Source organism: Diplodia seriata, assembly GCF_021436955.1.
Source record: "Diplodia seriata strain FDS-637 chromosome Unknown scaffold_4, whole genome shotgun sequence".
Classification (NCBI taxonomy): Eukaryota; Fungi; Ascomycota; class Dothideomycetes; order Botryosphaeriales; family Botryosphaeriaceae; genus Diplodia; species Diplodia seriata.
In genome coordinates this window covers 2,512,354-2,527,169 of record NW_027117311.1, presented here as the reverse complement: position 1 = coordinate 2,527,169, position 14,816 = coordinate 2,512,354, and the positions used below count along the sequence as shown (strand labels likewise).

The following is a 14,816-nucleotide window of genomic DNA, read 5'->3' as shown; positions in this document are numbered from 1 at the left end:
CACTTTGGGATAATGGCGCAAGCTCGGACGCCTCGGCATGAGCTGGGTCAACCCTGTCAGATTTTGTTTACTTTTCCTTTCGCATTCATTTGACTACTTGGAATGTTCTAGCATGTATGGAGAAATGAGAAAAGAAAGCCCCCCTTATGAGACCATTGTTTGTTGGTGTGCAAAGACCTTTTCGGGAAATTTAAAAGGACACAACACCAACTGTCTTTTGAACAGTGCTTGTAGCACTGGACTTTGACATTTCTTCAAAGTTTTGTTCTACTCGGAAGTTCCTATGAACTTGAGCAGAAACACTTTTGTAGAAGTGATCTTGGCAGCAAGTGCAGCAAGTGTGAGAGCCCCCGATATGCAACTCTCTGTTGTGCAAGAAAAGCAGCTGAAAGCAGACGGCACCCTTAATCCGCATTTCAAAAGCATTCGTCGTCGTCGTAAACGGAATGCGGCCTGTAGAGACCGAAGAAGTCGAATTACGCGGGCGGGTACGCGAAAAGGGTTTCCCGGGCGACTGTCGCACCAACCGCGTAATGATCCCAGCATTCACGCATCCGCTCGTACGGGGTAAGTGAAATGTAATTCTTCGATGCTGGATGCTGGGCCTTCTCCATGAAGTGCATTGACCGTTTCGCAAGGTCGCGAACTATCTCGACGGGAATTTCCTCGACATCCATGAGCTTGGAACAGGCGTCCTCCTGGTCGATGAGAAGAGCCGCGTCGATGATGAGCCTACGCAACGGTGACGAGCGAAGCGTGTTGGCGTAGACGTGCTTGACGAGACCGGAACTGGAGAAGAATGCGGAGTTTTGCTCGATCATCATCACGCGTTCAACAAGCACGCGCGTGACGGCATTCTGCAGCGCAGGCATATGCACCTTGTCGCCTAGGATCCAGAGGTGGACTAGGTTGAATATTTCCCCGTCGTAGGATTCGTTGTTGATATCATAGATAAATGTTTCCCCGTCGTAGAATTCGTCGTTAACATCATAGATGTCATACATCATGTCTGTAAAGATGCCCCGGTTCTTGCTGATGTGACCGCTGTACAGCCAACGAAAGGCTCGATCGGCGATCTCCGGATCATCTTCCTGGAGAGAAACTTCCAAGGACGTGGCCTCTTTGAAACCACCGCGTAGTGCGGCGTGGAAGAAGGCGCTGTAATGGCATAGAAGATCCTCATGGATATTGAACGTCACAGGCTGCTTGCCCACTTTGATGGTAGCCATCCGGGCTGATAGGCATCTAGTAAGCTGTCAGTGGGGCTTCAGGGTGCAGTACAGCTGGGAAAGCGGCTTACTCGACAGGGAGCTCGCCGGAATGCACTGCTGGAGGGTAGAACTCGTTGGAGCCAGCAGAAGGTGAGGCCATGTTGAGGAGGGGCGAGATTGCAAGCCGAGGTAGCTTGCTACTGGTAGTGCGACGCGCCCTCCTGTGTAGCTGTCGCCGTCGAAAGGTGGCTCGAAGGACGTTGGGCCCGGTAGAGGGTGAGGCGAAGGATGGTGGAGGGAAGGATCGTTGTGCTCAGGTGGAGAGGGCACGCTGACGTAGAAACTCCGGCAGGCTGGTCACCTGCGGCCCATGCTATGGCTTTGCGGGTAAGGGCGCGCTTGGGCGCCTGCAAGAGCAGGTACATCGTGCACGTGATTGGTGCATCACCCAGGTGTCACTTAAGTCTACAGGTAGACAGCGCACAGTTCACACGGTATCAACTATTCGAAATCTTGCAGCAGGAGGTATGTATTATCCACTGTCATCGAGAAACACTGTGGAAATATCGTCCACTTGATTTTCTACATATGGCTTTCGACCTTATATTTCAGCATCACGATCGACTTGAACGGCTGTCCAACAGTCGAGAGTTTTCAACATTTTATATTTCTCTTGGCTAATTTTTGAAGTCATACACGGAAGTCTAAAGGCAGAGGAGTGGTGCTCCTACTCGGTTGTCTACCGACTCACGCCCAACGACCTCTTCTGGGCGCGCCGCGGCTTCGAGCTGCCCGCCGAACACGGACGCCGAGCTGGCGAGTCTCAACCACGCGCTCGAGCTCGTCCACGACGTCTTCGCCAACGGCCACGCCGTCACCACCGTCCTCATCTTCTGCGACTTGGCCCCGTGTAGAGGAGCATAAACTCCGGACGTGACTTCGGATCTCCCCGATACCCCTACTCGATATGAGACTCGTAGTTCAACGGCGTTGAAGCCCCCCTGCCGGCCCGGCAGCGAGCATCATCGCGTTCAACACTGACAGTAGTAACAAGCGCCAGTCATCAGGATGGCATGCTTAGTAAGTCTCGCCCCATCGGCCGCTTCAAGGGCCGCGTGTTCCTGAGAAGCCACGACGAGGCTCTTAAGTTCGCCGAGAAGTACTCACAAAGGCGCGAGGCAGACGGCATCTTAGCCCTCTTCACTGACGGCTCGGCTTCCGAGCCCCGCTTCCTCATCAACAAGAACACCCCTGCCGTCTCCCCCTCTTCCGATAAGATGGACATCGACGACGACACGATGACGCTGAAAGAGAAGAAGAAGAAGAAGGGCTCCGGCCCGCGCTGGTGCTCCTGCTCGGCCTAGCAACAGCGACGCTGTAGCAGACTTGGTAGTGAGTAGTCGCAAGTTCACGCGATGCGACTCGGCCCTGGACAGAGGAGCATGAAACAACAAGTCAGATACCCTGGAACAGCACAGAAGGGAAACATCAGCATTCAGCAAGAAGGAGGCGTAGCAGTTCATTTTGCCCAACGCGGTAAGATGAGGGGCAAGGCATGTCAGCGGGGAGTAGTAGATCGTATATCAAATATTGAACAATTTAAAAGGGGGACTTAATTCAAGTAAAGCAAACTGTGACTAAAACACTTACAATCTGTTGCGAGCGGCCTTCAGATTGCGTGTCTCGTACTTCTCGAAATGCTCAGGCAGGGTCGGGTTTCCTATCTTCCTTACGATCTGGGACTCTAAATGGTGACTTGATTTGTTTGCGCTTGGCAGGTGGGAACGTTGTCTTGGCTGCAATCAGTCGTACTTAACGCCGGCCGGCGTCCAGGCTCGCCATCAGCAACGCCTGCCAGACCTCCGGCGTCAGCGTCTCCAGCATGTCCTTGCGGTACTCCTCACTCCAGGACCCCATCTTCCACGTCATGACGGCAATGAGGATGGCCAGGTCCCGCAGCGAGGCCGACTCCATGGTGTTGTCGTACACGTACTGGAGCGTGTCGACGCTTGGAACCGGGTCGCAGTTGACCGGGCTCTCGGTCCCGAGGAGGGCGTAGAGTTGCTGGGTCCTAAGGAAGGCGAGAAGCTGCTGCGTCACGGCCTCCATCAGCTCTGGCATCATGAACTTGTCCGCCATGATCCAGAGCTTGAAAAGGGCGTTGGGGCCGGCGGAGGCGCTGGCAGCAGCGGGTTGGGCATCTTCTTCTTCCTCAGCGCGTGATCCATAAGAGTCATTCTCTTCGTTGGTCTCGCTGCCGCTGTCGTCCTTGGGGGTGGAGCTGGCCATCGGCTCGCGCACATCGTTCCGGTCATCCACCTCGTGGGTGTACAGCCAGTTGATCATGCGGTAGACGATGTCCGGGTCATCGTCGGGAAGAGGTACGAGGCCGAGCCTGGCCTCCATAAAGCCCCCGTTCAAGGCATTGTCAAAGAAGGGACTGTTTCGGGTAAGTATCTCTTTGTGGACATGGAAGACGACTTTGTCTTCTCCAGTCCCGACTTCGATGGTAGCCATCGGGCTGGTCAGTTGCTGGTAAGGGATTGGAGCCATGTTGGCTAAGTTCCTCGGTGAGCACTGAAGAGTAGTGGAAAGGGTAGGGAGAAAGTTTCCTCGTGGTGTGGACTGTATATATATAGGATGAAATCCTTGCAGGTGTATATAAACAATGACATTGTGATTGGCGTTGTTAATGGAATTGTATGAACACTTAGGATTCCAGGCAGTCATGACCAAGATTGGGGTTCCAGGCATTTCATTCTTGGTCATGACTGCCATGCCTATGGCGAGGAGAGGTTGTGGGGATGTATAGTATTATTGTATATTTTGGAGCATCTTGACGCCTAAGAATATGACAGTTAATATATAGCCACTTGAAGATGTTTGCTTGCTTCGATGGAACAATGGAACCAAGATCGGGTCGCCACCAAAGCAAAGCAAATAAACAAACGCGGCTACCTGTATCTATTTGCTAGTCTTTGCCTATTTGCTATCTTACTCGAGCAAGGGCCGGGGAGATAACAGTAGTAGCTATTGCCGGATTGAGGTGAAAGACCGTGAAACGTCTTACAGTAGTGCCCAACTGTAAAACAGCATTTCTTCAGCGCGGGCGGAGAGACATGTCATCAATGATCAGAGTATTTTCAAGAGGCACTTCACTGGCAGGTCAAGTTGGGGAAGTGATCTTATCGGTATTTCTGGTTTTTTTTATTTTATTTTATTTTCGAACATTTCCTACATCTGATTTCTATGATGAAACACAACACAAAGAAAAATGCTTCTCAGACCCTCCAAGCCAGCTTCCGACTCTTCAGTCATCCACCACTCATAACCACTCATCGCAGAAACCGCACCCACGGCAAAGCCTCTTAGGATGGCAGCACACCGGCGCCGTCAGCGCCGGCGTTTCCAGCTCCTCCCTCGACTTGCCCTCGACATCATACGCATGCACCGCGCCCTCGAAGAACAATACATGCTTCCCTCCATGGCTCACCGTCTCCCCCCGCCAGTACTTGGTCGCGGCGACGAACAAATCAGTCACGATCTCCACCGGTAGCCCCGCCGACAGGTCCTTCAGCGCGGCCGTCTCCCACGTCACGACGGCCACGTCGATCGCGAGCGCGCGGATGCGCGACTGCTCGGCGCTGTTGTCGTACACGAAGGCCAGCGTAGGGGGGTTCGGCACCGGGCCGAGGCCCGTGTAGGCGTTCCGCACGACGGACGCGACGAGCGTCTGCGCGACGGCGTCTTGCAGGCCGGGCATCAGCAGGCGCTCGGCGAGGCACCAGAGCCTGAAGAGCGCGTTGGCGCCGGTGGCGGGAAGGGGGGCGGGGCTGTTGTTGGGTTCCTCCTCCTCCTCTGCGGAGGAGTCGGTGTGGTCGTCTGAGGACGTGTCGGCGTCGTCGAACACGCAGCTGATGTCGTTATTGGGGCACTCTTCGTAGTATTCGTCGCACTCCTCCTCCTGCCCCTCCCAGCTGTCGTTGACGTCGTTGCGGCTGTCGAGCTCCCCCGTGATGATCCACTTGACCATGCGGAACACGACGTCCGGCTCGTCGGTTGGGAAGGGCAGGATGTTGGTCCAAGCCTCCATGAACTTTCCGTTCAACGCATTGTCGAAGAAGGGGCTGGCTTCCGTGAGCAGCAGCTTGGGGACGCGGATGGGAAACTTGCCCGGCCCGACCTCAAGGGTGATTGTTGGGGAAGCAAGGTGCGCCAAGTTGAGACCTGAAATGGTCTTTGCAGACATGCTGGCTTTGGTTTGCTTGGGCTTTGGTTTGCTTGGAGTTCGGCGTTACGAGTTGATGTAGCGGAACGAGCGGGAAACAGACGAGTAGGTGTTTTCCTGGGTGAATATGCCACTGGATGGTGGGGAAGAAGTCTCTCTCCGTAGAGATGGCCAGGTTAATATAGGAGGAGCACTTTCAGGTGTATATAAAAAACGATATGGTACATCAGGTGTTAAAGCATATATAACGCAGGTCCAAACACATGGGGTTCCATGTCGCTGAAGCATGGAAGAGTTGTGGCGATCGAGCGGAGGTTACAATGAAGAGGTGTGAGCGGCAATACTTGGGGTGCGAACGCAGAGTTTTCGGTAGGGGTCCAAGGGTCCAATGCCACATGGCAACCAAATGTTGAAACCCATGGTTCTACAGGTCAGTTGAGCGAGACGAACCTTGGGACATGTTGAAAGAAACTTTGCATCGCCTCAGGGAAAATGTGTTTTATCAGCCTTGTGCATTGATGAACCTCGATAATTCACGTAACTTTCGTTAAAACCTGATGGTAAAGCAGGACGATCGATTAGTGAAGGCTGCTGGTTGTGCTATATACCACTTGGTAGCAAACTACGTTATACCTAATCGATCTACATGAAGCAAACAACCCGAGCAGGGCCTGCCGATCAAAATCATTTCCCTTAACGGAGATTTTTCCCTCTTGGAGAGCCGGACTACAATGATTTTTATCCTGGATAAGAGAAGATCAACAATTGACTGCTTCGCAGCCTTGGTTCAGGTGCCCTTCTTCTTGTTAAGAAGAAGACTCCTACAAACTTTCCATGCATGTCCAATCATCGAAACACTACGGTAGGGAAAAATGGCTGACCACCTGGAAAGAGATGGTATAAGCAAATATAGTTGCCATTGTACACTTCCATTGGCGAGAAAATCGGCTGTTTCATCTATGTTCATACAAACAAACATGGAACATGGAGACCGGATCTTCATGACGCTTGCAAAGATGTGAGCGCACCAATGGTCGGAGATCTTTTTTTGCCAATCACTGTACGCAAAAATAAGTATTGTTAGTCATACCGGATGACGTCAGCAAGATTCCGTGTCACTCCAAGTCAGCCAAAAATAGCCCACTTGTCGAGTTGCTTGAGAAGCTTTATCAAGAGGCGAATGAGCAGGGGTTGGGCGAGGAGGATATGATTGCTGTGCATAAGTTGACGCCGGTGGAGAGAGATTGAAACGGGTGAGGGTGGGTCTAAATCGGTTCTTTGACGCTTTCTGGAGTTCAGGGGAGTCTTCCCTTTCCTCTGTTTAGTCTGTGGTTCCACGTCATCCGGTTGCTATGCTGACAACATTTTCCTCAACCCAAAACATCACGACCCTGTACCGCTCAACACTTGCTCGGTATCACCTCTTTCGGGAGGAAGAAGCAGATCAAAGATAGTATGTACTATACCAACGAGAGACTTCGACACAAAATCAAAAGTCGACCCGAACATGCGTTGCCAAATGCTGTAGGTATCTCCGCATTACATCAGCTCTTTTCTCCGTAATGGAAAGTCCAAGACCAAACTTTCATCCAAGAAAAAACGAAACAATAACCGATAATTTCATAGTCTCAGATACCAACCTTTTCTTTTTCCAGTCCTTTTCCATTTCCCTCTCTTTCGGAAGCCATATGTCCCACCTTTCCTTTGCCGTGGTTCTCCACGCTTTCCCTTACATCAGACAGCCATTCTTCTTGCTCGAATGCAGGTCCGACACCGCAACCCTCAACTTCTTGCCGCCAACGTCCACGAACGCCTCAACCAGCCACTCGTACCAGACCTTCCGGTCATCCGTCTGCCGCCACATGCTGACCGCGATCTCCGAGTCGTCGGGAACGTAAATAGGTTCCTAAAACGCACGAGTAATCATTAGCAAACCAAGACAAGCCAGAACAATGCTCACACAAAGGATAAAGAAGGCGATAAAAGAGACAAAGAAAAACGGCCAAACCATACCTTCAACGGGAAATAAATCGGGAACCAACTAATCATATCCCGACTCTTCTCATCGATCGTGTTCGGATTCGTGCTCAGCTCGATCTTGCGGCCCCACCGGCCCTCGCCCTCGCCCTCGTACATGTACAGGACCGTCTCGAAGTAGCCGCCGAGGCCGTGGCACACGCCGCGCTTGGCGCAGCGGAACGCCATGCGCGCGAAGCGCGCGTTGTGCTCGTTGGCGCCGTCGCCGCCCGTCGCGCCGCCCGCGCCGCCCGCCGCGCTGCCGCCCTCGCGCAGCCGCGCTTGCGCCAGCACCGCGTTCGGGAGCGGGTGCGTAAACTCCCACACGAGCTGGACGTCGGCCGTCAAGGCCGTGGTTTCCCACGACCCTTTGCCGGCGGCCGCCGCGCCGCTCTTGGCTGCTGCGGCGTAGCTGCCGGTGACTGGGGAGGCGGGGGCGCTGGTGGCTGGCGTGGCGGGGAGGGTGGAGAGGTAGTCGACTTGGTGGAGCATAACGACGTGAGGTGTCTCGGGGGTGGTGGGGTCGGAGAGCGTGCGGTTTTGGACGTCGGCGTGGAGCTTGGGTGCGGAGAGGGGGGTGAGATGCGCCGTGTAGCTGGCGGGAATGCTAATTCCATGGGTAGGGTTGAGGACGTGCTGCACGCCATCCAGGCACTCTGGCGACAGTTCGTTGTCGGCGAATGAGCCGAGCAGCTCGGAGACCAAGATGTCGACGTGGCCATGAGAGTTGTCGGGGCGGTGCGGACCTTTCCAGGACCGCATGTCGGACTTGACGACTGTGACTTGACCGGCCCAAGAGTCTCGGTTGTGACGCTGCAACAGTACGTATGCGTTGGGGTTTTTCTCCACTGCCCACATATCGATCTTCACGCCGGAGTTGCGCGAGGCATTGAGCGAGCGCGTCACAAGCGGGCCGCGACCAGCTCCTGCGACGGCAACGACAACCTTGCCATCTGGACCGGAGCCTTGCTTGTTCTGCGCGGCCCAGTCCAGCAGCGCTTGTTCGACAGCACGCTCATACCATTCGTACTTGACCGGATCCTTCTCAAACACCTCGTAAGTAATGCTCTCAAGATTGTCGGCCAGAGGCTGTAGTGGAGATTGAAGGAAATCCTGGTATCCAGAGCCGAAACGCTCGATCTGCGTCTTGGGCGGCTGGTTCTTTTGAAGGTGGCGGATATAGCTGAGATGGGGAGTGGGATCTGCCTGTTGCTTTTGTTTGCCAGCCGGCACCTTGGCGGCTTCAGCAGGAGTGGGTTCGGGCGTAGCGCTGAATCCAGGCGTGAACGAGCCAGCTTCTGGGGAGAGTAGCCCGTTTGACATGGTCATGATGGTCTCATTGTCATCAACGCCAGGAATGGGACCAATGTCCGAGAGTAACAACCACGGCGTGTTGCGGAGGCGGGTATAGCGGGTAAGGAGAGCCTGGTGAGCAGTAGACAGAACGTTATAGCTCCTCTTGTTCTTAAGGAAGACGGAACCTGGGATGGATAGAAGGCGCAGGGGTTCAGAGAACCACCGGGACTGGACAGAAATGGGAGGAAGTTGACGAGGCAAAGTCAACGCTATTTACATAGAGCGTATCAGCAGCAACTCATGGAAACCCTCATGTGGAGGGTGTACTGCATTTCCAAGAACCCAAAGACAGGTGTCATTGAAATGGCAGGAAAGCACGGGAGAGAATGAAGTAAATGGTTTAATTTCTTACCTACGGACAGCCTCGAGTTGTATTTACATACAGTTCTGATAAGATTCCACGCGTCCCAGGTGCCGAAAAGGTCAACTTCCGCATTTTGCTTGGAGCTTGACGCCTTCATGTACTTTTCGCGCGCGAAGGGAGCGAGATGCCCCATCTCATCATTCAAGTCCGCATTGGGGTCATCAACCATGGGCTGCAGGATCACAATGTTGATATAAGGACCAACAGCCAGGGCTTCCAGGATGGAACGCGCAAATTGAGAGACGCCGGTGCCTTCAAGGTCGCCATGGTGCAGTTTGGGGCCCTGGACGATGATGTTGCCAACACCGCAGAAGGAGGCATAAGCGACTTCCTGAGTAAAGGCCTGACGGGATACATGAGCAATGACAGGATCAGGCGAAGCAAGGTCAATCCACGGGCTGGAGAGAGCGAGCAGCTGGGAAATAGTGTCGCCGGGGGTTAGGATAGTGTCATCCGGCGTGAGAGGGGCGATCAGCGGCAGCGGAAGATGATCCGCGGACTGGGCCTCCAACTGAGCGAAGTGCTCGGAGAGAAGTTTCAGAACGCGGTTGTGGAAATGCTCGTTGGTGATGGGGGCCGTGAGCATATCATACTGCGCGGGTCAGCTGAGGGTGGTGGCTTGGGGGAGAGTGGACGCACGCCGAGGTCCTGGGCCTGATGCAGCAGCAGCTCCGTCACGGGATGGCTGCGGCGGGTCTCATGGTGGCCGACGTAGAAGATGGGCGTGTCCTCCATGCTGGCGGGCGAGTCCATGGGAGTGATGCGGGGCAGACGGGTCGCACGGCTGGTGCGACGGCGACCAAGCGGGAAAACGGCAGCAACGAGCTCAGCGCGGGCTGGCCCTGGAAGAATCAGTGCAGCGCGCAACTCTGAGGCCAAAATTTCGAGGGTCCGCGGTCGCGGCCAAACCCACCGCGCGGCGCGGGAAAGCGCGATTTGCCGCCCGTGCGCGGGCGGTGAGCCGCTGACATAATCGCGGCCCGCGATTTATTTTGCGGCAAAAGTCCAAACACCATCGCCGAGCGCAGCCAGGACACGGTCTCCCCCTCGCATTCCTCCCGCTGCACGCCCCGCGCGACCATGGCTGACCGCAGACCCGACGGCGCTGAGAGCCGCGCCAAGCGCCAGAAGACCGCCGCCGAAATGGACCCCAAGGCCAATCCCTACCTCGCCCACATGTACGAGGCCGACGGCTCCAACGGCTCCGCCAACGGCTCTGCCCTGTCCAAGTTCCGTCGCCACAAGACCACTTGCGAGGACGCCCAGAAGGCTGAGGATGGCCCCAACAACCCTTTCACCGGGCAGCCGCTGTCCAAGAAGTACTTCGACATCCTGAGGACCCGCCGCGATCTGCCCGTCCACGCCCAGAGGCAAGTTTCCCGCTCTCCTCTGCGCGTGCTAGCTAACCTTACCCAGAGATGAGTTCCTGCAGATGTACCAGAGCACCCAGATCCTCGTCTTCGTCGGTGAGACCGGTTCCGGAAAGACCACCCAGATTCCGCAGTTCGTCCTCTTCGACGATCTTCCCCAGTCGCAGGCCAAGATGGTCGCCTGTACCCAGCCCCGTCGTGTCGCCGCCATGTCCGTCGCCCAGCGTGTCGCCGACGAGATGGATGTCACCTTGGGCGAGGAGGTTGGTTACAGCATTCGTTTCGAGGACCGCACGTCGCACAAGACCATCATGAAGTACATGACGGATGGTATGCTGCTGCGCGAGGCCATGAATGACCACAACCTGTCCCGGTACAGCACCATCATTCTCGACGAGGCCCACGAACGTACTCTGGCTACCGATATCCTGATGGGTTTGCTGAAGGAGGTCGTTGGGCGCAGGCCCGATTTGAAGCTGGTTATCATGTCCGCCACCCTGGATGCACAGAAGTTTCAGCGCTACTTCAACGACGCACCTCTGCTTGCCGTCCCGGGTCGTACTCATCCGGTCGAGATCTTCTATACTCCTGAGCCTGAGCGCGATTACGTCGAGGCTGCTCTGCGCACTGTCCTCCAGATCCACGCTACCGAGCCTGACGGCGACATCCTCCTGTTCTTGACTGGTGAGGAGGAGATTGAAGATGCCTGCAGGAAGATTAGTCTGGAGGCGGACGAGATGACTCGCGAGGCCGATGCCGGTCCCCTCAAGGTCTACCCGCTGTACGGTACTCTGCCTCCGCACCAGCAGCAGAAGATCTTCGAGCCCGCTCCCCCGCCGCGCACTGCGGGTGGACGTCCCGGTCGCAAGGTCATTGTCTCGACCAACATTGCCGAAACCTCGCTTACTATTGACGGTATCGTGTACGTCGTTGACCCTGGATTCAGCAAGCAGAAGGTCTACAACCCTCGTATTCGTGTCGAGTCTCTTCTGGTGTCTCCTATCTCCAAGGCTTCTGCCCAGCAGCGTGCCGGTCGTGCCGGTCGTACCAGGCCTGGAAAGTGCTTCCGTCTGTACACCGAGAAGGCCTTCAAGTCTGAGCTTATTGAGCAGACTTACCCCGAGATTCTGCGCTCCAACTTGTCAGCCACTGTCTTGGAGCTGAAGAAGCTTGGCATTGAGGACCTGGTGCACTTTGATCTCATGGATCCTCCTGCGCCCGAGACTCTAATGCGCGCCTTGGAGGAGTTGAACTACCTAGCTTGTCTCGACGATGAGGGTGAACTTACTACGCTTGGTCGCCTGGCGTCCGACTTCCCTCTTGACCCCGCTCTCGCCGTCATGCTCATCTCCTCGCCTGAGTTCTTCTGCTCCAACGAGATTCTCTCCCTCGTTGCTCTCCTCTCCGTTCCCCAGATCTTCGTCCGTCCGGCCAGTGCCCGCAAGAGAGCCGATGAAATGAAGGATCTCTTTGCTCATCCCGACGGCGACCAGCTGACGATGCTGAACGTCTACCACGCTTTCAAGTCCGACGACGCCCAGGCGAACGCCAAACAGTGGTGCCACGACCACTTCCTATCTTACCGTGCTCTTCAGCAAGCCGACAACGTCCGTCTGCAGCTCCGTCGCATCATGGAGCGCAACGATATCTCGCTCATGTCCACCCCATTCGAGGACAAGAAGTACTACGAAAATATCCGCCGCGCTCTTGTCAGCGGCTTCTTCATGCAGGTCGCCAAGAGGGACGGCACGGGCAAGACATACATCACCGTCAAGGACGAGCAGAACGTGCTGCTCCACCCGTCCACCGTCCTCGGCCACGACAGCGAGTGGGTCGTCTACAACGAATTCGTCCTGACCACCAAGAACTACATCCGCACTGTTACGTCGGTCAAGCCCGAGTGGCTCCTGGACATCGCGCCCACCTACTACGATCTCGCCGGTTTCAAGAAGGGTGATATCAGGATGGCTCTGCAGCGCACCGTCGACAAGATGAGGCGCAGGGAGAACATCAAGGGCAAGCGCTGAAGTTAGTGTGCAATAGAGAAGGAGGCAACCGCCTCTTTTCTCGCTGATACTTGTATAACCGGTGGCCATTGTCATTTTGGTTGTTTCTTCTTTTTTTTTCCCCCAGCGCGGCGCAGGATGGGTTTCCTACGGAGCGGGGAAATAGAGAGAATGGCGCCTCCCTTCCAAGCCATAGGTGCAATTTTTTGTTTTCCAACTCGGCGCTTAAAGAGGGGCAAAAAACCGAATAACAAAGCTGGATGGGAAAAAGGATTTGTTACTACTCCCAAGACCGGGATCTTGGACCTGTCAAAGATTGGCCTACGTAGTTGGGCTTCACAAATGGGGCGCGTGAAATGAGGGGTGGACTCTCAAATCAAGCCGAGCTTTCTCTCTCTCTCTTTCTCTTCTTAGAGGCGGAGAAGAAGCTTATGGAAGGGCTTGGAATCATAGAATCTATAGCAACCACCACAGCAGTCAACAGACGCTGTTGATCAGGTAGCTGAAACCAAGGGATTTCTGCATCCGCTGATGATGATGATGAAAAAAAAAATTGAATGGGTGAAATTGCATACCGTGACCTGCTCGGCATCGTACGTACCTGTGCGAAAACTTCTAATCACACCCACCGGAGGCGCGTGTCGCATATACGTAGGTCATGATGAAAATTCCAACCTGTTATGTTGGTGCGAATTTGACAATTGTATCTTACGTCCGGGTATGTGCTTCCACTCCCCTCCTTCCTCCCAGGATCCCTTGGCAGGGCTTGGAGACGCTGGAATGTGAATGGCCTCCTAGTATGGTGGTGGACGTGTCGATGGACTGTGCCGTCTGAAGAAGAGTCATGGACGCCGGTAGAGGCAAAGTATAACGGAAGAAAAGCTTATCGAGTAGAGAGCCACGTGTGACTGAGTTTTCGGCAATAGCCGGAAATTAAGCTTGTTCATGATTAACCTTAAGACGGCGAACACCCTGATTGGATTTTGGGGAGAGGAGGCAAGTTTGCTGATTTGTGAGGAAGAATGATCGCGGTTGTGCATGTTCTTGTTCTCGAGAACGACTGGTCCAGCAATGATGATCGCTCCAACCACAGTAAGTAGTGGCTCAGGAACAGCACTTTCAGCGACAGCCTGGTTTCTGGTTGTTGTTGTTGGTTTTACTTTCATGTACAGCTTTCGTGTACATGCGCTCTCTCCCTTTCTCTCATGCATCCCCCCTTCCCCTTCTTCGCATGCGTGTTGTTCGATGCCATGACCAACGGGAGCATCGCTATAGAGAGAAAGGATCAACATCGTAATAGCTAGCCGGTGAGAGGAACATGAAGGGATCGTTGCAAGCGGGAAAAGGGATGTATTTTTGCTTGAGTGCGGGAAAGGGTGCTGGTGAATGGGCAGCTTTTCTCATTGCCGATAAAACAGTGAAGACAAGGGAAGTGGTAGCATTGTAGCCGGTCGGCAGAACATTCAGGGTTCTCACCGAACCTCGCGCGAAGCTTACCTCATGCTCACGCTTATCGGAGTTTGTTGTTGTAGTGTGCGGGAGCTAGTATCCCCGCTACATGATGGAGGCTGTACGTACATACAACACGATTGTTAGTTGCAGTCAAGAGGAAAAGCACGTGTTCAGGAAGATGGTCCTACATTCGAACAACGATCGTTAGTTCTCGGGAAGCTCCCTCCAACTCGACACCAACCTCTGGCTCAACCGCACCACTACTCTTTCCGAGATATCCGCTCTGCAACATACTGGCCAGTTCACCGCGAAAGAAATCGGCACTGAAACACGCTGGTCAGCTCCGATCTGCAATGTTGGCCGGATGTTGGTCCGCATCATCGCTCCTTCTTCACGGCCAGCGTCGTCACCGGTCAGCGCTCGTCAGGGTCTTCTTCCGGTAACGCAACGAGTTTTTTTGGGAGGAGGTGAGAGGGAGGGCCCAACCACCCTCGTCGCTGTCTATCTCCACATTGACTCAGGTACCGTATCCCCACATGTGCGGGCGGCCTGAACTGGAGCAACGCGTGCGCGCGCGCAACGCAAGCCTCTCCCGGCGATCCGCAACCAGAGGAAGGGTCCTGGCTAACTTGACTTGTACAACCAACATAGCGGGTCGCTGGATACGATGGACCCTGGCGTGGTGGTGGAGAGACGGCATAAAGGATTAAGTTATTTACAGGAGTCGTTCACGTCATTGGTTTCACTGCATGACTGTTGCTTCGTCCGGCTTCGGGATGCAGGTAATTTCTGGATGGCTTCCCTTCTCCTTTT

General features: G+C 54.6%; 6 protein-coding genes across 6 annotated transcripts; 2 read left to right on the top strand and 4 right to left on the bottom strand.

The window, feature by feature from the left end:
* Window positions 1–476: 476 nt before the first annotated feature.
* SLS55_004627 (uncharacterized protein) lies at window positions 477–1,371 on the bottom strand (the record flags this gene model as incomplete). Its single annotated transcript, XM_066776083.1, has 2 exons — window positions 477–1,245; window positions 1,301–1,371. 2 exons carry the CDS (start codon window positions 1,369–1,371, stop codon window positions 477–479), a joined length of 840 nt encoding a protein of 279 aa, XP_066633964.1.
* A 913-nt stretch (window positions 1,372–2,284) lies between these two features.
* Window positions 2,285–2,575, top strand: SLS55_004626 (uncharacterized protein; the record flags this gene model as incomplete). The annotated part of the gene is made up of 1 exon (XM_066776082.1): window positions 2,285–2,575. One exon carries the CDS (start codon window positions 2,285–2,287, stop codon window positions 2,573–2,575), a length of 291 nt encoding a protein of 96 aa, XP_066633963.1.
* A 448-nt stretch (window positions 2,576–3,023) lies between these two features.
* SLS55_004625 (uncharacterized protein) lies at window positions 3,024–3,764 on the bottom strand (the record flags this gene model as incomplete). Its single annotated transcript, XM_066776081.1, has 1 exon — window positions 3,024–3,764. One exon carries the CDS (start codon window positions 3,762–3,764, stop codon window positions 3,024–3,026), a length of 741 nt encoding a protein of 246 aa, XP_066633962.1.
* A 772-nt stretch (window positions 3,765–4,536) lies between these two features.
* SLS55_004624 (uncharacterized protein) lies at window positions 4,537–5,460 on the bottom strand (the record flags this gene model as incomplete). The annotated part of the gene is made up of 1 exon (XM_066776080.1): window positions 4,537–5,460. The coding sequence occupies one exon, from the start codon at window positions 5,458–5,460 to the stop codon at window positions 4,537–4,539; it is 924 nt and encodes a 307-aa protein (XP_066633961.1).
* A 1,708-nt stretch (window positions 5,461–7,168) lies between these two features.
* On the bottom strand, window positions 7,169–9,928 carry SLS55_004623 (uncharacterized protein; the record flags this gene model as incomplete). The annotated part of the gene is made up of 4 exons (XM_066776079.1): window positions 7,169–7,345; window positions 7,453–8,936; window positions 9,164–9,767; window positions 9,815–9,928. 4 exons carry the CDS (start codon window positions 9,926–9,928, stop codon window positions 7,169–7,171), a joined length of 2,379 nt encoding a protein of 792 aa, XP_066633960.1.
* A 327-nt stretch (window positions 9,929–10,255) lies between these two features.
* Window positions 10,256–12,572, top strand: PRP43 (DEAH-box ATP-dependent RNA helicase prp43; the record flags this gene model as incomplete). Its single annotated transcript, XM_066776078.1, has 2 exons — window positions 10,256–10,531; window positions 10,578–12,572. The coding sequence occupies 2 exons, from the start codon at window positions 10,256–10,258 to the stop codon at window positions 12,570–12,572; spliced, it is 2,271 nt and encodes a 756-aa protein (XP_066633959.1).
* Between the last annotated feature and the right edge of the window lie 2,244 nt (window positions 12,573–14,816).